This window comes from Nerophis ophidion, linkage group LG06, assembly GCF_033978795.1.
Source record: "Nerophis ophidion isolate RoL-2023_Sa linkage group LG06, RoL_Noph_v1.0, whole genome shotgun sequence".
NCBI classification, from domain to species: domain Eukaryota; kingdom Metazoa; phylum Chordata; class Actinopteri; order Syngnathiformes; family Syngnathidae; genus Nerophis; species Nerophis ophidion.
Genome location: NC_084616.1, coordinates 27632773 through 27656611, shown reverse-complemented (window position 1 = coordinate 27656611; position 23839 = coordinate 27632773). Strand labels below are relative to the sequence as shown.

At 37.1% G+C, this 23839-nt stretch overlaps 1 protein-coding gene across 2 annotated transcripts in view; it reads right to left on the bottom strand.

Annotated features, from left to right (window-relative positions):
- The window catches only part of bltp3a (bridge-like lipid transfer protein family member 3A), a 30101-nt gene extending 17161 nt beyond the window's left edge, over window positions 1-12940 (bottom strand). Inside the window, exons 1-7 of one of the 2 annotated variants that reach the window (XM_061903258.1) lie at window positions 12689-12940; window positions 7883-8045; window positions 5076-5114; window positions 1369-1460; window positions 1101-1290; window positions 864-1004; window positions 519-689 (exon numbers count right to left, since the gene is read on the bottom strand). In XM_061903258.1, coding sequence (XP_061759242.1) covers window positions 519-689; window positions 864-1004; window positions 1101-1290; window positions 1369-1460; window positions 5076-5114; window positions 7883-8045; window positions 12689-12732 — 840 coding nt within the window. In that variant the 5' untranslated portion in view covers window positions 12733-12940. The remainder of the gene's footprint in view (window positions 1-518; window positions 690-863; window positions 1005-1100; window positions 1291-1368; window positions 1461-5075; window positions 5115-7882; window positions 8046-12688) is intronic. The other variant, XM_061903257.1, reaches the window with a different exon arrangement.
- Between the last annotated feature and the right edge of the window lie 10899 nt (window positions 12941-23839).

Below are 23839 nucleotides of genomic sequence, written 5' to 3'. Positions count from 1 at the left end.
GATAATACCCAGATTCTTTACCGTGTCGCCTTGTTTAATTGTTTGGTTGTCAAATGTTAGAGTTGTATTATTAAATAGAGTTCGGTGTCTAGCAGGACCGATAATCAGCATTTCCGTTTACAAATGGCTTTTTTTATTCAATTTTATTGGTTTCAATTGTGGTTTATTTTAGTTCTACTTTTGACACACGTTTTTATATTTTAATTTAATTTTAGTGTGTATTAGCTGTATTTTTCTGTCTTTGTTAGATTATGTGCCTTTTATTATTATTATTTTATATTAATAAGTGTTCTGTATAGAACTTTGGTCCACTTGTTTTTAAAGTGCTCTATAAATAAAGTTGTATTGGATTAGATTTTATATGTGGGAAGAACAAATATCAAACTCCAGTGGTACAACAGGTTTGGAAACATGGCTTCAGATGAAAAAAGTTAGTAATGATATAAGACTGAAAACGCCCACTTAATCTATTTAGTCCATCCATTGACTTTTACTGACGTCATCACAACAGGAAGTACCTGCAGGGACTCTGCGGTCATGCTCTTCCTTTGCTGGGCCGACTTCTCCATAGCCTCACTGAGAGATTTAGAATAGCGGATGATGGCTTTGAGCTGGGAGTCCGTCAGCACCCACAACAAGTCATCCAGAATAAAAAGCAGTTTGGAAGCCAGCACGTTGCAGTCCTTTATCTGGATGGAACAATGAAGTATTTGTGACAAGGATACTTCTTATGCATGCTAAACCCCATCTCCACAATTGCTTTGTCATCACATACACATTATGTATGTTTTACTTATCACATTCATGCATATGATTTTTTTGTCAGAATATAGCAGTAAAAGATTGACTAATAAATGTCTCACTCTGCGTTTTAGAGCAATCCGAATGCGCCCCTGGTTAGTGATGAGGCGTAAAGGAGTGCTACCTAGATCCTGATCATCACTCTCGATGGCGTCTGCCTCGATACGTAAAGTCTGCCAGTTTATTTCCTTGAATGTCAACACCTGAAGCAGAAAACACATTGTTTTCAAATCAGAATACTGTACAGATCATTTAATGTGCTTCACTGAAACGTAAAGCGGAATATATGTGTGACGGACCTCTCCTCTCTTCGGGTCAGTGATGCGGGTGTTGCGGAGGTCGCTGCGCTCCCATTTAGGGTTAAGGCTGTTGCCCTGCAGCTGCCACAGCTCAAAGGACGCATGGAAGGCCCGAGCCTGGACTTTGATGGTGATGGAGTTGATTCGAACAGACATGCCCTCCACCACTTTCTCCGCAAAGCCGTACTCGCTGTTAACAGTCACAGCAGATGTGAGTCCAAGTGCCAGATGCAAAACAATGACTCAGCAAGATTCCTCGCAGGCTTACCTTTGGCCTGCTGTGATGGCAATAGGAGAAGGGCCATTGGGAGGACGGGGCTCCTCACACGTTCTCATTTCTACCTCCACCTTATCCAAGAACTGTACAAACCAGGAAATAATTGAGCACATATGCATAGAAATATTTAAAAAACATAAAGAACACAACCAAACGTGCAAAATAACAGACTGTAAATATTACATTCAAAATGCTCACTCTAAAAGGTGCAGACCTCGAAAGTGGGCTTTCCCTGATAAATCTTGCTTTCCACGTATTCTGCCATCGACTCACATACTTTTGTTTTAACGCGCTTCTGATGCTGGAACAAGTCCAAAGCCTCTGGAAGGTGATACATTATATTTTACTTGAGGTCACCACTTTACAAACATTTCTACTCGGGCCGCACGATTAATCAACATCGAATTGACATTGAGGTTTTAATTAGTGCAGTAAATAACTGAAAGAGGCCGAGGTTTTGTTTTTTGTTTTTTTCTCACCCATCGCTAGCATTTGAGTGACAGACATATTAGCCACCAAGAATTGTTGAGCCTTACCTTTGTTCGTCTCTTGCTGTAAACAGGGAGAAAGACGTCTCACATGCTTAGGGTGTTTATTTAACAGTAGAATTAATAGAACACAGTGAGCCCTCTTTTCAGTCATTCACAATCTTTGTCTTGGTAACAATCCTCCCTTTTCATGATTCGCCAGTGAGAAGTTGTGCAAAGAAGAAAACATTAGAAGGAGAAAAATCTAATTTATAAAGCCAAATGTCCCATTGTGCTAATATTTTAAATTCAAATTGGATAGGCAATGTACGCCCACCAACACGGACGGCATTAGACCAAAAGACAGTGTCCCATCTCGTTATTTCCAACTGGGGAAAAAAATGCACTTTAAGATGTTCAATATTTATTGAAGTTTTTGCTTACATAAATGAGAGTCCATTTTATTTTTTTTGTTTGTTCATTTATTTAGGACAACAAAGTTATCTACCTTCCACTTAAAGTACAATGATAAAAAAATTCTACAATAATGAAAGCTTATATATTTTTAAATGCTCACTTGCATTATTATTATAAAATACGATTACATTACATTTTAAACACTGTATAGTTTTTTGCGATAATTTCTTCAGTTTAAGAGCATGATGTAGACAAAAGCTGAGTATGTCTGCATAAAGCCAAAAATATTTTTAAGTAAATCATTGCATATTGTTCTGTGTGGCACCTTGAGACAAGAATATGTTGATTGACAGTTTTCACTCGTATTTTATACATAAAAATGCATAAAACTACGAAAATAACAAGAATCAAATTGCAATTTTGAGGACAAAAAATCACAATTAGGTGTTTTCTAAAAAATGTGCAGCCATAATTTGTACTAAACAGAACTCTTAACATAATAAATTATATTTGGGTGGTTATAATATTAGGTAAATAAAGTTTAATGTACGGATTATTATTCACAACTAACCAGAAAGAAGAAGCTGTTCTAGCGTGTATAAACACTACATCACTATGAAGACACACATTCTAGTGACAAGCACTGCCTGGATTAGTAAGGCTTTTTCAAACTTAAAGTACCAGTAGAATCGAAAAATAAGTTGCCTCTATACTGAAACTATTATCTCATATATTTGATTTATAACACCAAAAAAAATACAAAAGTTTGGGAGTGAATAGATATGTTTTCAAATAGTGTCAACCTCACTGAACGTCCTGAACCATTTTGAGAAATAATGAGCAAGCCAGTCAGGTGGTCTGTGACATAGAGGTGTGAAACACAGATCCCTTCCCCATCAAAAACAATGCAAATCCTGCAGCCTTTGTGAGAGCCAACAACGATTACTTTAAGAAAAATTATGATCCAGAACTTTATAATTTTTATGCTGAATATAAGGAGGGTCAGCTACAAGTTTTACAAGCTGTGTATTAAACTGATCCAGCTTTAGTGAAACACTATGGCATCATTATATACAAATATACAAACACAAATACAAACTTAAAACATGATAAAACAATCACACACTGCTCTCACTGCAATGAGGACAGGTGGTATATTAAAATCTCCCCGTGTGGATGGAGAATTAATCATAATTTACACAAAGGGTTAAAAGAAAAAGTTTCTGCCTGCAGACATAGTCTATGGTTGTGTGTGTTTGTCTTTATCTCCGTGTATAAAATTGAATGTCACAGATGAACAACTTTGAGATTGGTGGCTAAACTCTCATATTATCCAGATGTGAGGCATGATTCATAATCTAGAACAACTTTGACGAGCCCGAGGTGCGATGATGTAGCTGCAGCAGCAGCAGGACATCGCGGTTAGCTCACAGCACAGCAGCAGAGGGCTAGTTAGCAGTCTGTTATCAATGTGTCGCAAAAAAATAGATTGTCTGCGTTAGGGCTTATAATAACAATATCGCTAATATTTGGTTAATATTCAGGTCACGATATATAAATAGAATATTGTTGGCGGGTTTTGGATGGTCATTTAGAGTGATTGTGGGCAGAATTGAGAGCCCAATTGACTCAATTGTAAGCTGACTTTTTATTTATTTACTTACGGCTTAGAATGCAAAAAATAAGAAAAACATATATGTTCTTGTCTTACATGGGAATTGTGACTGATAGACAGCACATATCTTTCAAATAGTTGCATATTTTCAGTATGACTGATCGGATACTATGGTTTGAGTCCAGCAGCGTTCCCATTATAACATCATCCGACCCCAAATCTACGGAAATTGCCAAAGATGTTTGCAGCGGAATAATCAAAATGTCCGCCTGAAGTTGTGTCATTTTGTGATGTTTTCACAGCATTTTTACATAGTTTGCAGATTGTAAATACAATTGGATATGGGTTAATGCAGTGGTTCCCAAATGGGGTACGCGTACCCCTGGGGGTACTTGAAGGTATGCCAAGTGGTACGTGAGATTTTTTTTAAATATTCTAAAAATAGCAACAATTCAAAAATCCTTTATAAATATATTTATTGAATAATGCTTCAACAAAATATGAATATAAGTTCATAAAATATGGAAAAAAAATACAACAATGCAATATTCAGTGTTGACAGCTAGATTTTTTGTGGACATGTTCCATAAATATTTATGTTAAAGATTTCTTTTTTTGTGAAGAAATGTTTAGAATTAAGTTAATGAATCCAGATGGATCTCGATTACAATCCCCAAAGAGGGCACTTTAAGTTGATGGTTACTTCTCTGTGTAGAAATCTTTATTTATAATTGAATCACTTGTTTATTTTTCAACAGGTTTTTAGTTATTTTTATATCTTTTTTTCTAAATAGTTCAAGAAAGACCACTATAAATGAGCAATATTTTGCACTGTTATACTATTTAATAAATCAGAAACTGATGACATAGTGTTGTATTCTACTTCATCTCTTTTTTTAAACTAAAAATGCTTTGCTCTGATTAGGGGGTACATCACTGAAAAAAGGTTGAGAACCACTGGGTTAATGGATACAAAAAAGTCAACCTCATTAGTAATGAGCCCGCCTTTATACAAAACTTAAGCAATTTTGCTTGACTTAAACAAGTGGGTGTATCCATAGGCTGTTGGGAGAATACGAATAAGAAAATAGAGTGTAAATTTAAACATGTTAAAACACACTTAAGCGCAAACAAGAGAATAGGGCCCAAAGAGAGAATGAAAGTGTGGCAAGAGCTTTTCAGGGAGGCCAAAATCTTACCAGACAAATAGGACTTGTTTTTAACTTGGTCCATTGGATCTGAAAAAACAAGAAGACTGCAAAGTTACTTAAGGCCCAGTTTAAAACAGTGTCCCTGGCCTAATGTGATACAAGAAAGCTAAAAAATTACTTTATTTTTACAACATATTTCCCGCACTGACACAAGTTCTCAACGTTTAATGAAAAAGCAATAACAAAAGGTCACCGTGCCAAAATAAATGCAATACAACAATTATAATTTCAAAATATTTAGTTTTCGATTTCAGCAGACACCCCTTAATAACAGTATATTTGGAGGGCAATCCACTATGCTTTTGGATGCATGTCAATGTATTTAATATCCACTGTGTCAGAAAAGAATCATTTATGTTTTAAACTACTCAGACTAGGATTACAGTGGAATTTAGAAAGAGGAATAATACACAAATAGAAATTAGTTTAAAATATGTCTGTTTACAAATTAACTCAGCATTTTTCTTAATTACTGCTTTACTGAATAACTGAACATGAAATTTAAACTATTTCAAGATAAAAGCAGGTTTCTTCTCAGCCAGTTAGGCTATGTGAGATTACTGCAAAGGGGACATTAATTTCTATTGCCGTTTTTTGTCTTCTTTTTTTCCATTTCTGTCATGCATGTGTTTTGGGGGTTTGCGTGGGTGTTTGGCATTTGCAGCATTTTATTTTTGTTTTTCATAAGGCAGCATTTATATGATTGCAACATTTACTCATTGTGTTTGTTTATTAAGATCCCTATTAGCTGCTGCAATAGCAGCTGCTATTCTTTCTGGGGTCTGAAATTTCTCAATGCTTTTTATACATGTACAGCATACGAGTAAAAGGGAATACAAATATTCATACATAAATAATAACACTCAAAATACAAAACCCAAACCCAGTGAAGTTGGCATGTTGTGTAAATTGTAAATGAAAACAGAATGCAATGATTTGCAAATCCTTTTCAACCTATATTCAGTTGAATAAACTGCAAAGACAATATACTTAACATTTAACTGGAAAACTTTATTTTTTGCAAATATTAGGTCATTTGTAATTCGATGCCTGCAACATGTTTATAAAAAGCTGGCACAAGTGGCAAAAAAGACTGAGAAAGTTGGGGAAGGCTCATGAAACACTTATTTGGAACATCCCACAGGTGAACAGGCTAATTGGGAAGAGGTGGGTGCCATGATTGGGTATAAAAGCAGCTTCCATAAAATGATCAGTCATTCACAAACAAGGATAGGGTGAGGGTCACCACTTTGTGAACAAATGAGTTAGCAAATTGTTTAAGAACAACATTTCTCAACGAGCTATTGCAAGGAATTTTGGAATTTCACCATCTACGGTCCGTAACGTCAAAAGGTTCAGAGGATCTGGAGATATCCCTGCACGTAAGCGGCAAGGCCGAAAACCAACATTGAATGCCCGTGACCTTGGATCCCTCAGGCGGTACTGCATCAAAAAGGGAAATCAGTGTGTAAAGGATATTGCCAAATGGGCTCTGGAACACTTAAAAAAACACTGTCGGTAACTCGGTTTGTCGCTACATCTGAGTTCAAGTTAAAACTCTACAATGCAAAGCGAAAGCCATTTATCAACAACACCCAGAAATGCCACCGGTTTCGCTGGGCCCAAGCTCATCTAAGATGGCGTGGTGCAAAGTGGAAATGCTTTCTGTGGTCGGACGTCGTGTCCTCCGGACCAAATTCCACCATAATTTACAAATAAATTATTTAAAATTCCTACAATGTGAATTCCTGGATTTTTTTTTACATTCTGTCTCTCACAGTTGAAGTGTACCTATGATGAAAATTATAGACCTCTGTCATCATTTTAAATGGGAGAACTTGCACAATCGGTGGCTGACTAAATACTTTTTTGCCCCACTGTATGTTACCCTTTGCAGTTATTTCGCCTTGTCTTTTGCATTTTGTTGTGTTTTGATTTATTATTGATTAGAAAAGACGCTAATCGAGGTGGTGGTCAACTTAAAGGAGCACAGCAAAGCTCCAGCTTCCAGCCAAGAAAGATCATCATCAGGTTGTTATAGCTAAAAAGAACTGATCACACTTTTCACATTCTGTCTCTCACAGTTGAAGTGTACCTATGATGAAAATTACAGACCTCTGTCATCATTTTAAGTGGGAGAACTTGCACAATCCGTGGCTGACTAAATACTTTTTTGCCCCACTGTATTATGATTAATTACATCCTAAACACTATAGTTTTTTTTGAGTATTTAAGGTTTAAAAGCATGATGGAAACAAAAGTAGAGTCCGCATAAACAGGTAAATAGTAAATTATAAGTAAAATGATAAAATATTTTTGAAAAGTAAATTATGGCATATAGTTCTAATGTGTTGAACCTTGAGACATGAATATGTTGAATGAGAGTAATCAACAGGTTTTCCATCACTCGTTATTTTCGAACTCCTATGCATTAACATTTATAAAATATAAAACGTTACAATCGAATCGCAATCTTGGGGAGAAAAATCGCCATTTGTTTTTTCTCGTGCAGCCCTACTCTATACTGAAACATCTTCTACATTAAATGAGTTTGACAAGGAGGTATTAAAAAGCAACTATCTGTTGACTGATGCGTGGAATGTTGATGAATATTACTGTAAAATGACACTTTGCTGTTAAATGGTATTGGCCTTTTTGTTAAAAAAGAGTGAGTTTAACGATATTTGTGTGTTTTTGGATTCTTTCTGCGTTGGAATAGCAGCAATATCGTCCCCTGTCGGCCAGTCTACACATCCACCTGTCAAACCTGCTAAGTAGTTCTTGAAGTGACTCACCCTGATGGCGGCTTTGTTGCAGTACACACGTGTGACGGCCAGCCAGGTAGGCAGGTCGAGCATGTTTTGCAAAACTTCTTCATCAAGCTCTAGGTTGGACAGCTGTCCCTCCCCCTTCAAGGTACTCAGGTTGATCTTGTCTGGGGACAGATTCTTGGTGAACCTAAGAACAGGAGCAGGACAAATGTCATTTTTTCAACTTGTTTATCTGAACACATCCAAATAGCTCAGCTCTATGGGACAGAATAGAAGGGGAAGGTGACAAAACAGCTACATGGTGAAGCAGGACACTCATTTGTTAAATGTCTCAATTTTACATCTGCAAAAACAGTTCTGACACATAATGATGACAATTACGCTAAATGCCAAATGAGAAAACTAAGAAGTTGATAACAGCTACATCACTCTTGAGTTGTGAATGTCCAAACACTGTTAGTTAATACCGTGATGTGCCAGATAACCCATGCAGACCAGCAGAACACAGAGCGTCCTGTTCTGAGCACTGAACCATCAAACTTATTCAGTCATGGACAATCTGTGGTTTGTTTGATTAGATTTGCCTCTTATTTGAATTAAGAGAATTTGACTAGGATGAAATTGTACAACTTCCTCTATAACTGGCAGGTCAAACTAAAAAGAGGTGAGTTCATGATTAGGAGCAGTAAAAGTTCAAATACTTTTGTGGAACATAAGGTAATGGTTAAGCTTAAATAAGTAGAAAAAATCAAGAGCTTATCCAAGGCAAGAAAAGGAAGCCATTGTAAAAACTGCTGGCCTAACAATTAAACGGTACTAAAACTGATTTCAAAATCAGTCTTGTGAAAAATAAATCATGTGAAATTATCACACAGAGCTTAATATTGGTTGTCAAATTACCTATAAAACTTGTTTTTTTTAATGTTATTTCAACCAATATATACCACTTTTAGAGCTGCAACAATTAATCAATTAGAAAAAAAAACTCAAATTTATATTATGTTGCTTTGGTTCATGATTAAATGGGTGTAACAAATTAAATTGATTAGACTGGGACCACATGGAGTGCCCGGAACTTGAAATAGGTACCAATATGTAACATACTTTCCAAATTCATTAGGAGCACACATGAGAGCGGTGGTATGTGTGCGCCCTGATCAGTGTAAGATTTTTGTTTGTTTTAAATTAACGCACACATGTTAAAGGTTAAATTTCTGTTTTGTCCGCGTCGTATTGGCGTGACAGTTGAGTTCTTAGGATGCAAAAAGACAGGCAGTGTCAGCAGCATCGTACACGTAAGAGGCATTGAATTCATTACACTAGGCAAAAATACACAACTTAGATGCTAGCGTAGCATGGCATGAACTTAAAAAAGCGAAGAATGAAGCCAAAACACAAAACAGTTGCGCAGGACAAACCGCAAGAAAGTCTTAAGCGTGGTAAAAAAATAAACTGTAACTGTCCTGCAGAGCGTACAAAAACCCTACAAGGACTGGCGGGGTGACGGGTATAAAAAAGGGGAGTGATCGGTGACAGCAGCAAGTGATGACACTAATCACTAAACTTAAACCGGTGTAAGCGTAAACAAAGGACGGAAAGGAGCGCTAGAAACAGAATTAAACACAAAACCTAGGAGACCAGCAACAAACCCAACACAGGACATCATGACAATTTCAGTGTTGATGATGTGCATAAGAAATAAAATGAATGATGGTTATGGAACCAGAAAAAGTGTTGTTTATTTGAAATAGTTTCCCTAATCTATGCATTGAGGCCATAAAGAGTGTTTAATCCGATTAATATAACAAATTAATTGATGGATTAGTCGATTAATTGGACAAACTGGATTAATCGTTTTAAAATTGAAATTTAGAATATACAACAGAAAAAAATAAAATAGAAATGAAAACATGACACACACTAGATCAGTGGTTCTTAACCTGGGTTAGATGGAACCCTAGGGGTTCGGTGTGTCGGGCTCAGGGGTTCAGTGGAGGTCAAAACACACCCTACTCATCGTGTAAATAAAAACTTCTCCCTATCGGCGTATTACGGATACGGCAAAAACAGATGTCAGACTGATTTGCAGGTGTGTAATTTGTTGTGTGTTTATGCACTGTGTTGGTTTTGTTGTTTAAACAAGTTGATGTTCATGCATGGTTCATTTTGTGCACCAGTAAAAACAACATGGTAACACTTTAGTTGGGGGAACATATTCATCAATAATTAGTTGCTTTTTTAACATGCAAATTAGTAACATATTGGCTCTTAACGAGTTTTTATTAAGTACTTATTAATGCCTTATTCGGCCTGGCCTTATTATAAGCCTAACCCTCTAACCCTGGCCCTAACCCTCTTACCCTAACCAAAACACTCTAAATGAAGTCTTTGGTACTTAGAATATGTTCCCCTGGTGTCCAAAAAACTCTAAATTGAGTTTTTGTTACTTATAATATGTTCCCCAACATACTAAAGTGTTACCAAAAACATATAACTTTGTCTTGAATTTGAAATAAACATGTTTTTAAATTTTTGACCAAAGAAGGGTTCGGTGAATGCGCAAAAGAAACTGGTGGGGTTCGGTACCTCCAACAAGAATAAGAACCACTGCACTAGATAAACATTAGATAAAACAGAAACATAGAAAAAGATAGAAATAAAAGCATGAAAGCACTGGATAAAACAGATAGGCAAGCAGTGTATTTGAAAACAAGAAGGCAGAGAAATTAGATACAAAGGTGGGTTTTTAGTGCCTTCTTAAAACTGTCGACCGATTGTGATCTTAAAACTAATTTGTATACTCTAGACTTTAAATAGACACCCCTAGACTGTACAATTCCTCTTTCAGGAGGGGGGCGGGGGGTACTAGGATGACAGGGGATGCAAAACAATAACAGTGCAATACTTTTTAATAACATGGTCACTACTGCCTAGTTTCTCTTGTTATATTCTTATTTTACTATTATATTTTTATTCCCATTGTTGCTTTTTATTTTATTCTTATTGTAGTATTTTTCTATTTTGTTTCCATTTATACCCCCATTATTTACTTTTGAAATTTGATCTCAATTCTGTACACTGCTGCTGGAATTTTTAATTTTCCTGAGGGAACTCTCCTGAAGGAATAAAAAAAGTACTATCTATCTATCTTTTAGACCAGTTACCTATTTTCTGCTCTGCCCCCTGAAGGAGAGGGGGGCTCTTCAATGTTTGGAATCTGCACTTATGGATAATATACCAGTAACTATGGTAATCTACGTCACAGCAGCTCAGACGAGGCACCAAGCAGTGTGGGCGGGAAGCGATTCTACAGACGTGGAAGGAGATTTTCAAAACAAAATTCTAAAGCTGATATATAGAATATAATATAATAGAATAGAAACTACTTTATTGATCCCTGGGGCAAATTCAGCAAATATCATATATATCAGATTGTAGGTTGGTTTATTTTGTACCCTTCGCATTCATATTCACTGTTTGTTGCATTTTTGTTGCGTTTCACTTGATTGTAAAATATGTCGATCAAAAGGGTGTGTGACATTCATATTCTGTCAATATTCAGTGTTTCATCGTTCATCGAAAAATTTAAAAGTGTACGTTTTTGAAGGCGGTCTGTCATAACGTTTTTAATCATTCAATCAGACATTATTGTGAGGTTTTATATTATTGTTCCTAAAAATAGATATACCGGGCCGCAGACACATTTTTTTTTCTCCAAGTCAAAATAATTGCCCAGGCCTGATCTAGATCCACTCGACATCCATTGCACTGGTCGCCCGGGCGGACGGGGGGGGGGTCCCCACATCTGCGGTCTTCTCCAAGGTTTCTCAATGTATCCCATTGGGTTGAGTTTTTTCTTGCCCTGATGTGGAATCTGAGCAGAGGATGTCGTTGTAGCTCGTGCAGCCCTTTGAGACACACGTGATTTAGGGCTATATAAATTATCTTTGACTGATTAAATTGGCCCTAGTGTTTGAATGTGAGTGTGAATGTTGTCTGTCTATCTGTGTTCGCCCTGCGATGAGGTGGCGACTTGTCCAGGGTGTACACCGCCTTCCGCCCGATTGTAGCTGAGATAGGCACCAGTGCCCCCTGCCACCCTAAAGGGAATAAGTGGTAGGAAATGGATGGATGGATGATTGATAGATTGATTGATCGTTGCTATTATTGATTGATTGAAACCTTTATTAATAGATTGCACAGTTCAGTACATATTCCCTTTATTGACCACTAAATGGTAACACCCAAATAAGATTTTCAACTTGTTTAGGTCGGGGTCCACGTAAATCAAATGGGAACTATAAGATGAGTGCCAGGGTTAATATAGTGAAGAGGAAAATGTGACATTCAGCTGTGCAGAGAACACTAAATCACTGTAACCCTCACATTGTTTATGTATCTAAATACATCCAGTGAGAGACTGGGGGATTAAAACATGCACAAAAATCAACCTTCAACCTTGAGCTGTGAAGAAAAGCCTTTTCAGTTGCACAAGGAATGCGTAAGTTAATGTTTACAAAGAACAAGGTTTTATTCGCACAAGCTTGGTAGTCACATGTGGCAGAGATCTTTTTTGACACCATGTCTTAGAGACGTTGCATCCAACTTAAATAGATATTTGAAAGTGAACTTTAACGCGAGGCCCCTTCTTATACCCTCATCTCCGAACGCCGGAGGGCTAAAACGCCCAAATGAACCAAAAAAAGAGTACATGTATTGTCGACAGATGACACGCCAGCTATTTTAGTGAAGCTTTGCTGTGACTGTTGACGTCCGCGTCCAGCGGGGCTAGCAGGCTAACATGAAGCCAAATTACAAGAGAACACTTACCTTGACAAATGTTTGAGAATTTGCTTTTTGATAATCCCTGCCATGTCTGCCGTAGTCGGAACCGATTCGTGCCAATGGGCTTTGTGCTTGGATGAACATCCACTAGGTTGGCGATACTGCTAAATTCAATAAATAACCAGCTCTGAGCATCTTGTTAGCCATAGCGACGCTAGCCTGCACCTCCCACAGTACCGGACAACATAGGGCAGCGTTTTACCCCTTTTCCCCGCGCGCTCCTGTACCCACGACACAGGCGCAATGCCGCCATCTGTCGGGCATCGTTGGTAATAACAGTAGGCGTTTTATACATGACAATTTTGGCAGTCGTTTCAACCTGTGTAAAGTTGGCCCCACACTGTGTCAATCCATCCATTTTCCTGTTTGTGCTGGTCAGGGGCGTCACTAGGCCTATTTTAGGGGGGCCATACCTTACATCAGGGGTCACCAACGCGGTGCCCGCGGGCACCAGGTAGCCCGTAAGGACCAGATGAGTCCAAACTGGTCTCGCTTTGCTCGACATTTTTAATTCTAAGAGAGACAAAACTCAAATAGAATTGGAAAATCCAAGAAAATATTTTAAAGACTTGGTCTTCACTTGTTTAAATAAATTCATTTATGTTTTTCTTTGCTTCTTATAACTTTCAGAAAGACAATTTTAGAGAAAAAATAAAACCTTAAAAAGGTTTTTAGGATTTTTAAACACATATTCCTTCTTTGCTGACAATTTAAATCAATGTTCAAGTATTTTTTTTTATTGTAAAGAACAATAAATACATGTTAATTTAATTATTCATTTTAGCTTCTGTTTTTTGACAAATAATATTTGTGAAATATTTTTTCAAACTTATTATGATTGAAATAAAAAAAAAATATTCTGGCAAATCTAGAAAATCTGTAGAATCAAATTTAAATCTTATTTCAGAGTCTTTTGAATTTCTTTTAAAAAATTTGTTCTGGAAAATCTAGAAGAAATAATGATTTGTCTTTGTTAGAAATACAGCTTGGTCCAATTTGTTATATATTATAACAAAGTGCAGATTGGATTTTAACCTATTTAAAACATGTCATCAAAATTCTAAAATTAATATTGATCAGGAAAAATTACTAATGATGTTCCATAAACTCTTTTTTTATTTTTTTCAAAAAGATTCGAATTAGCTAGTTTTTTTAATTCCTCTTTTTGGTGGAATTTTGAATTTTAAAGAGTCGAAATTGAAAATAAACTATGTTTCAAATTTTTATTTTTATTTTTTTTTGTGTTTTCTCCTCTTTTAAGCCGTTCAATTAAGTGTTTTTTTTAATCATTTATTCTCTACAAAAAACCTTCCGTAAAAGGAAAAAAAATGTACGATGGAATGACAGACAGAAATACCCATTTTATATATATATATATATATATATATATATATATATATATATATATATATATATATATATATATATATATATATATATATATATATATATATATATATATATTAAAAGAAAATTGACCAAATTGGCTATTTCTGGCAATTTATTTAAGTGTGTATCAAACTGCTAGCCCTTCGCATTAATCAGTACCCAAGAAGTAGCTCTTAGTTTCCAAAAGGTTGGTGACCCCTGCCTTACATACTGTGTTGAATACTTCTTTGAACTCTATACTGCAGCTTGGTACTGCCATACCTTACCTTTTTGAAACCAAAAGCTACTTCTTGGGTACTGATTAATGCGAAGGGCTACCAGTTTGATACACACTTAAATAAATTGCCAGAAATAGTCAATTTGCTCAATTTACCTTTAATATATATATATATATATATATATATATATATATATAGATATATATATATATAAATGGGTATTCCTTAAACACTTAATTGAAGCGTTTAAAAGAGGAGAAAACAGGAAAAAAATTAAAACTTAATTTTGAAACATAGTTTATCTTCAATTTTGACTCTTTAAAATTCAAAATTCAACTGAAAAAGAGAACAGAAAAACTAGCTAATTCGAATCTTCTTGAAAAAATTGAAAAAATAATTTATGGAACATCATTAGTCATTTTTCCTGATTAAGATTAATTTTAGAATTTTGATGACATGTTTTAAATAGGTTAAAATCCAATCTGCACTTTGTTACAATATACAACAAATTGGACCAAGCCATATTTCTAACAAAGATAAATCATTATTTCTTCTAGATTTTCCAAAACAAAAAATTTCTAAGAAATTCTAAAAACTTTGAAATATGATTTAAATTGGATTTTACAGATTTTCTAGATTTGCCAGAATATTTTGGGGGAATTTTAATCATAATAAGTTTGAAGAAATATTTCACAAATATTCTTTGTCGAAAAAAACATAAGCTAAAATCAAGAATTAAATTAAAATGTATTTATTATTCTTTACAATAAAAAAAAAATACTTGAACATTGATTTAATTTGTCAGGAAAGAAGAGTAAGACATTTAAAAAGCAAAAAGGTATATGTGCTTAAAAATCCTAAAATCATTTTTAAGGTTGTATTTTTTCTCTAAAATTGTCTTTCTAAAAGTTATAAGAAGCAATGTAAAAAAAATAAATGAATTTATTTAAACAAGTGAAGACTAAGTCTTTGAAATATTTTCTTGGATTTTCAAATTCTATTTGAGTTTTGTCTCTCTTAGAATTAAAAATGGCGAACAAAGCGAGACCAGCTTGCTGGTAAATAAATACAATTTAAAAAATTGAGGCAGCTCACTGGTAAGTGCTGCTATTTGAGCTATTTTTAGAACAGACCAGCGGGCGACTGATCTGGTCCTTACGGGATACCTGGTGCCCGTGGGCACCGCGTTGGTGACCCCTGTCTTACACACTGTCTTGAATACTTTTTTGGACTCTATACTGCACCTTGGTTCTGCCATACCTCACATACTGTGTTGAAGTATGGGGGAATACTTGCTACAACACAATGCATCCTTTGATCATTTTACAGAAAAAAGCAGTGCGGATCATTCACAACGTTGGTTATTTGGAACATACTCATAATATGTTTATGCAATCAAAGTTGTTCAAATTTGATGACCTAGTTAAATATAATATACAGTATTAATAGTATTATATAAAGCATTTAACAAATTATTGCCGCCTAATCTACAACGTTTTTTAATAAGACGAGTGCAGCTTCATAACTTGAGAGGCTTTGGATATTTATCATTGCCGAGAGCTCAAACCACTCATAAAAAATGTTGTGTGTCTGTATGCGGAGTAGAACTATGGAACAAACTGGACTTACAACAAAAATATTAATCGATTCAAACTATTATACAAATATTGGGTCTGATTCAAATATAGAGATGAGGGTCTTTAATTTAATTTGACTTGCTCTTGTACTCTGTCTCAAAGTGTTATCATGTGCTCAATGTTTACCTTACCATTATTGCAAGTTGTCTATTACCATCGTTGGTATATTCATTATTCCTACATTATTGATACAAATTCTTGACACACATCCTCTGGTATACCTTTAAGTCTTTCACATATATATATATATATATATATATATATATATATATATATATATATATATATATATATATATATATATATATATATATATATATATATATTATAATATATATATTATATATTATTTGTATATAATATATATATTATAATATATATATTATGTATTATTTATATATAATATATATATTATATATAAATATATAATAATACATTAGCACAGCATCCAGGGAATAATAACAATAATATAAATAACACAGTTTATTCATCCATCCATCCATTTTCTACCGCTTATTCCCTTTTGGGGTCGCGGGGGGCGTTGGCGCCTATCTCATATTTTAAGAAAAATTAACACATGAAAAATGTAAATTAATGAAGGAAAGGGCCTTTCATATAACATTTTTTTTACCACAAACACATTAATAACCCCTTCCCACTCTATCACTGATAATAATACAGTGGGGCAAAAAAGTATTTAGTCAGCTACCGATTGTGCAAGTTCTCCCACTTAAAATGATGACAGAGGTCTGTAATTTTCATCATTTGGGGACGGCGTGGCGCAGTGGGAGAGTGGCCGTGCGCAACCCGAGGGTCCCTGGTTCAAATCCCACCTGGTACCAACCTCGTCACGTCCGTTGTGTCCTGAGCAAGACACTTCACCCTTGCTCCTGATGGGTGCTGGTTAGCGCCTCGCATGGCAGCTCCCTCCATCAGTGTGTGAATGTGTGTGTGAATGGGTAAATGTGGAAGTAGTGTCAAAGCGCTTTGAGTACCTTGAAGGTAGAAAAGCGCTATACAAGTATAACCCATTTATCATTTATCATAGGTACACTTCAACTGTGAGAGACAGAATGTGAAAAAAAAATCCAGGAATTCACATTGTAGGAATTTTAAAGAATTTATTTGTAAATTATGGTGGGAAATAAGTATTTGGTCAACCATTCAATGCTCTCACTGATGGAAGGAGGTTTTGGCTCAAAATTTCACGATACATGGCCCATTCATTCTTTCCTTAACACGGATCAATCGTCCTGTCCCTTTAGCAGAAAAACAGCCCCAAAGCATGATGTTTCCCCCCCCATGCTTCACAGTAGTTATGGTGTTCTTGGGATGCAACTCAGTATTCTTCTTCCTCCAAACACGACGAGTTGAGTTTATACCAAAAAGTTATATTTAGGTTTATTCTGACCACATGAAATTCTCCCAATCCTCTGCTGTATCATCCATGTATCCATTTTGGTATAAACTCAACTCGTCGTGTTTGGAGGAAGAAGAATACTGAATTGCATCCCAAGAACACCACACCTACTGTGAAGCATGGGGGTGGAAACATCATGCGTGAGAGCTTTGAATGGTTGACCAAATAATTATTTTCCACATTAATTTACAAATAATTTCTTTAAAATTCTTACAATGAAAATTCCTGGATTTTTTTTTCACATTCTGTCTCTCACAGTTGAAGTGTAGTAGGATGAAAATTACAAACCTCTGTCATCATTTTAAGTGGGAGAACTTGCACAATCGGTGGCTAAGTACATAATTTTTTGCCCCACTGTATAATGATCAATTTCCTCAAGTATCCTCATTGTCCCCAGTGGCTCGCAACATTATTGCAGAGCTGATTAACAGTTTTTCTGAGGTCAAATATTTAGAACTCTCTTAAGATATCTTTGGTCAGAGCTATTCAACTGTCGGCCCGAGGACCAAATGGCACGATACCGGCCTCAAAGTTGAGTTCAAAACTTGAGAGACAAACATTTTTGCAACCAATTCCTAAAAACACTTGAGTGCTGCTTTTTTACAGAGGATCTTGGCCCACTGTAAACACACTGGCAGATCCTTGCATTTGCATTTTAACCTTGCATGCAAACATAGAACACTGGGGTTCCAAACTTGTGATTTACATAACTGAAGCATACCTGAAGGCACCCTTTTAATTTCTCTCCCGTTTGGCAGTTACATATGTTTTTCATGATGTGATTTATGTAACTAAGGTGTGATTGTATCTTGTTTATTTCAGATGCAGTCAGTGTTTGTTCAACTTATTTAGTTATACAAGTGCCTTTCTCAGGGTTCTATTTTAGGTCCGCTGCTTTTCATCATTTAGGCTATTTAACTAGTGGCCCATTTGTGAAAGACTCACATTTTTGTAATAGATTCTCAAAATGGTAAAGGACTATACTTGTATGGCGCTTTTTTACCTTCAAGGTACTCAAAGGTACACTATTTCTACGTTCACGTTCACCCAGAAAAACACTAGAGTGCTCTCATAGAGATGATCTTTGACAAGCTTTTTTGCAAATGTCCTTAAATACAGCAGGGTGCTCCTGTAACACTGACAAAATAAATACACCCAAATCAAATGTCTACTGTAGAGGACGTTGTTTCTTTAGAATATACAAAATAAGACTATTGTGAGGGGAGAAGTTCAGTCTCACAGTAACCTAAAAATATTTTGTTGTTTTTCATATTGTTTACAAACTCAGGGAAACTCCATGGTTCTCGCCCGGAAAAGGGTGGGGTGCCATCTCCGGGTTGGGGAGGAGACCCTGCCCCAAGTGGAGGAGTTCAAGTACCTAGGAGTCTTGTTCACGAGTGGAGGAAGAGTGGATCGTGAGATCGACAGGCGGATCGGTGCGGCGTCTTCAGTAATGCGGACGTTGTATCGATCCGTTGTGGTGAAAAAGGAGCTGAGCCGGACGGCAAAGCTCTTAATTTACCGTTCGATCTACGTTCCCATCCTCACCTATGTTCATGAGCTTTGGGTCATGACCGAAAGGATACGATCTCGGGTACAAGCGGCCGAAATGAGTTTCCTCCACCGGGTGGCGGGGCTCTCCCTTAGAGATAGGGTGAGAAGCTCTGCCAACCGGGAGGAACTCAAAGTAAAGTCGCTGCTCCTCCACAGGATGCCACCCGAACGCCTCCCTAGGGAGGTGTTTAGGGCACGTCCAACCGGTAGGAGGCCACTGGGAAGACCCAGGACACGTTGGGAAGACTATGTCTCCCGGCTGGCCTGGGAACGCCTCGGGATCTCCCGGGAAGAGATAGACAAAGTGGCTGGGGAGAGGGAAGTCTGGGCTTCCCTGCTTAAACTGCTGCCTCCGCGACCCGACCTTGGATAAGCGGAAGATGATGGATGGATGGATACAAACTCAGGGAATACGTCTCTAGACACAGGGGGGCTCTGGCACAAAACCCTACAGATTTAAATCAGAGCCGATAGTAAAAAATATTTCAAGTGTTTATTTGATATTGTTAAACCGCCATCCTGTATTTTTGTATGATTATAATTGTGATCGCAAATGTAATCATTCATTGAACTTGAACATTTTAAATATTGCCTAAAACTGATGTAAAGTGGCCAAAGAGCAGAAAAATAGATACATTTTTAGCACATTTTAACAGAAGTTTACAACATAAAGTACCTAGATATTAACAGTAAATCAGCAAGTAGATTAAAAATACTTTTGACATATTAATACAACACAAAATTATGCAATATTTACCTCAAAGGTCAGCAGGCAAATCAACAACATTTGAAATCATTTTTAAATTGTTGCATTATCATTTATATACCAACTAATATAGTGATATGTATTGTTATTGCAAAAGGCTGCAATATATATTGTGATATGGATTTTATGCCATATTGCCCATCCCTACTTTATAGGGCGAGGGGGATTCTAAATTCACTTTAAGTTTACAGGAAGCCAGTGATAAGTGTTGCACCTTGGAACCCCATGCACAACAATAATGTGGTGGTGGCAGCAGCCAATAGTGCAAACAAATATTGTGTGGTGACCATCACATGAAGCAGAAAAGAGACATAGAGTCCAAAGAGATCCCTCAGCAGCGCCTGTTGGGTGAGCTCAAGAATGGACTCTGGGTGAAGCACACTTGAGCAGCAACTCATTCCTTTTGTGTCAGTGATCATTTTAAAGAGATGGTGGAGATTGACCAGATTACTTTTTTTTTAGGTTGACACACCTGTATCCTTATTGCGCTCACCAACAGTCTGGGCTTGTACACAATTATTTATTTTGATGTACTGTTGTCATATTTCAAGAGTGTGCAGATGCCGCCCTCAGTATTCACTCCAAAACAAAGCTGTCTTTATGATGAAAATAAAGTCGCTGGTTTGTATCACCAGACTTCAACTTTAACAAAAGTAAACAACAGCAGCAGATTTAGGAAGACCAATCCATGGCTTTGTCTACAGCTGGTTAGACTACTGTAACGGCCTTTTCACTGAGCTCTCTAATCGAGCTGTAAAACAGCTGCAGTACATCCAAAATACTGCTGCTGGAGTCCTGACTAGAACCAGGAAATACAACCATATTAATCCAGTGTTTAAGGCACTGCATTGGCTTCTTGTTGCTCAGATAAAATACAGTAAAACATATCTCCTTGTGTACAAGTATTTTCATGGCCTTGTGCCAAATTACTTATCTGACATGTTAGAGTCATATAAACCATCTCGAACTCTGAGAACCTCACAGAGTGGTCTTCTGGTGGTGCCTAGAGTCAGGACCAAACATGGTGGGACTACGTTTTAGTTTTATGCTCCTCAAATCTGGAATAATTCCAGAAGACAGGCCTCAACGTTGGCAATGTTGAAATACGTGCTAAAAACACTTTTAATTGTGCATATGACCACTGAAAGTATTGTATCCACACTATATGACATTGATTGTATTTTGAATTAGGATTGTTTTATCATGATTTAATTTTCTGATTTTAATTTCAATTACTATTATGTTGTATTTTAATTGTTGCCTTTTAGTAATTTTCCGTAGAGCACTTTGAATTACCTTGTGTACAATTTGTGCTTTATGAATACATTTGCCTTGCATTTCAATTAAAAACTCTTTAAATCTGTGCATTGTCATATGCAGACTGATTTGCCGGCTTTTTTGTGAACACCGCACATAGTGCACCTGCTTGTATAAAATGCAAAGCAGATATTTTCTTACATTTTTTAAAGGAATGTTACCAGGTCTGATTTTCAACATCAAGTTGTTACTTTTTAATAAAAAATGTTGGCGTATACCATAACCATAATCCCACCCCCACCATGGGCCACTCGATTCACAGCAAATCGCTCTCCCATACTACGCCACACACAGGGTCTGCCACCTTGCCTGACCAGTGAAAATCGGGATTAAATTGTGAATAGAAAATCTTAGCATTTGCCCACTCAAGTCGGTTACGACAATGAGTCAGTCAGGTCGAGACCCCGATGAGGACAACAAGCATGCAGAATTTCTTCCCTAAGACGGTTTGTGCCGAAATTCATTGGTTATGCAAACCAATTGTGGCAGCAGCTATCAAGGTGTCTGGTTTCACACGATCATGAAGGTCCACCTGCTGGATGTGGAGGTCCTGGCCTGTTGTGGTTGGACGTGGTCTGGGATTGTGACACTGGTTGGATGTACTGCCAAATAGGGGACGTCTTATGGTAGAGAATTCACGGGACACATCTCTGGTGGATATTCCTGCAGTCAGCATGCCAAATGCACACTCCCACAAAACTTGCAACATCTGTGGCCTTGCCAATTAAAAACTCTTTAAATCTGTCTATCGTCATATACAGATTGACTTGCAGGCTTTTTTGTGAACACTGCACTTAGTGCACCTGCTTGTATAAAATGCAAAGCAGAGATTGTCTTCCATTTTTTAGAGGAATGTTACCTGGTCTGATTCTCAACATCAAGTTGTTAATTGTTAATAAAACATGTTGGCGTAATGCTAAAAATACATAAAAATAAAATAAAAAGATTATAGTTAACAGGATATTATTGGATATCAAGCATTTGGAACTGATAACACTGAAAAAAATATTAGCTTTCCTGACCCAAATAAGAACATCATAATATTGTTTTTTTTGTTTTTTTTATTAAATGTGACATAATGAAAAAAAGAAACCCACAGTTAGACACAAATATCAAATGTAATCCATCCATCCATCATCTTCCGCTTACCCGAGGTCGGGTCGCGGGGGCAACAGCCTAAGCAGGGAAACCCAGACTTCCCTCTCCCCAGCCACTTCGTCTAGCTCTTCCCGGGGGATCCCGAGGCGTTCCCAGGCCAGCGGGGAGACATAGTCTTCCCAACGTGTCCTGGGTCTTCCCCGTGGCCTCCTACCGGTTGGACGTGCCCCAAACACCTCCCTAGGGAGGCGTTCGGGTGGCATCCTGACCAGATGCCCGAACCAAATGCATATTAATTTGGAAAATTAGGTCATTTTCATTTGCTCTAACAACTAAATAATATATCAATCAATGTTTTTTTTATATAGCTCTAAATCATAAGTTGTCATGTCTGTTCATGTTTTTATTTGGCCATGTGCTGTTTGACCTTTGGAATTTTTATGTTCCTGTTTTTTCACTCCCTGTTTTGTCACCATGACGACCAATCAGATCACCTGTCCTCACAACTCATGCACCTGCTTTCAATCACCACATCACTATTTAAGCCAGTCATTTTCTGTTGGTCATCCTGGCGTCATTGTGATCTTTTCTTGCTCTGTACTGACTTTATTCATGCCATGCCAGGTAAGTTTTGTCTGATGTATGTTCATAGTCTGTTTATGCATTAGTTTTGTTCCTTAGCCCAAGTTGTGCCTCCGCTGTGAGCGTTTTTTGTTTGTATCTTTTTTAGGTAAAATTAAATCATATTTTTACCAAAACGGCATGTCCCGAGTAGTCCATCTGCCTTCTTGGGGGAACGAACCCGCAGCAAGCTGCGACCCCCCCTTCTTGACACAAGTGTCTCAATGGGCTGCACAAGCCACAACGACATCCTCTGTTCAGATCCCACATAAGGGCAAGGAAAAACATCACAACTCAGTGAGATATCAATGAGAATGACTATGAGAAAGCTTGGACAGGACCGCAGGGGAGACCGGATGCAATGGATGTCGAGTGGGTCTTGCATAATATTGTGAAAGTCCAGTCCATAGTAGACTAACATAATAGTGAGATTCCAGTCCATAGTGGGACCAGCAGGAACCATCGCGAGAGACGTCCCCAACCGATGCACAGGCGAGCGGTCCACCCCGGGTCCCGACTCTGGACAGCCAGCTCTTCATCCATGGCCACCGGACCTGTGCCCACCCTCCTCTTCCACAAAGGAGAGGGGGCCGAGAAAAAAAGAAAAATATATTACATGTATATAAAAGGACCGTTGCTTTTTTTTTTGAAAAAAACTTTATTTATAGTATTCAACATTTACAACATTACATACAAGCAAATAATTAATAATACCGTATTTCCATGAATTGCCGCCGGGGCGCTAATTAATTTAAAACCTCTTCTCACTCCTGCACTTACCAAAGGCATGCGGTAAAAGTAAGCATGCGCTAATTATTTTAAAACCTCTTCCCACTCCGGCACTTACCAAAGGTAAGCAGTAAAAATGTGAGTGTGATGTAAACTTGGACCTTAAATCCTACTGAATAGCTCTTAATCTTCTTCCCTTTATGCAATTTTGAATTACCGGTATTGAAATCAGCCTCCTCCATTTTGAAAATGATGACAGGGGAAGTATCACTCGTGACGTCACGAGTTTGACCAGGCGGTAATACTAAGCATGCGCTAATTATTTTGGGAAGCGAGTTTGACCCGGCAGTAATTCAAGGCAGGCGCATACTATATGCCCTGCGGCAA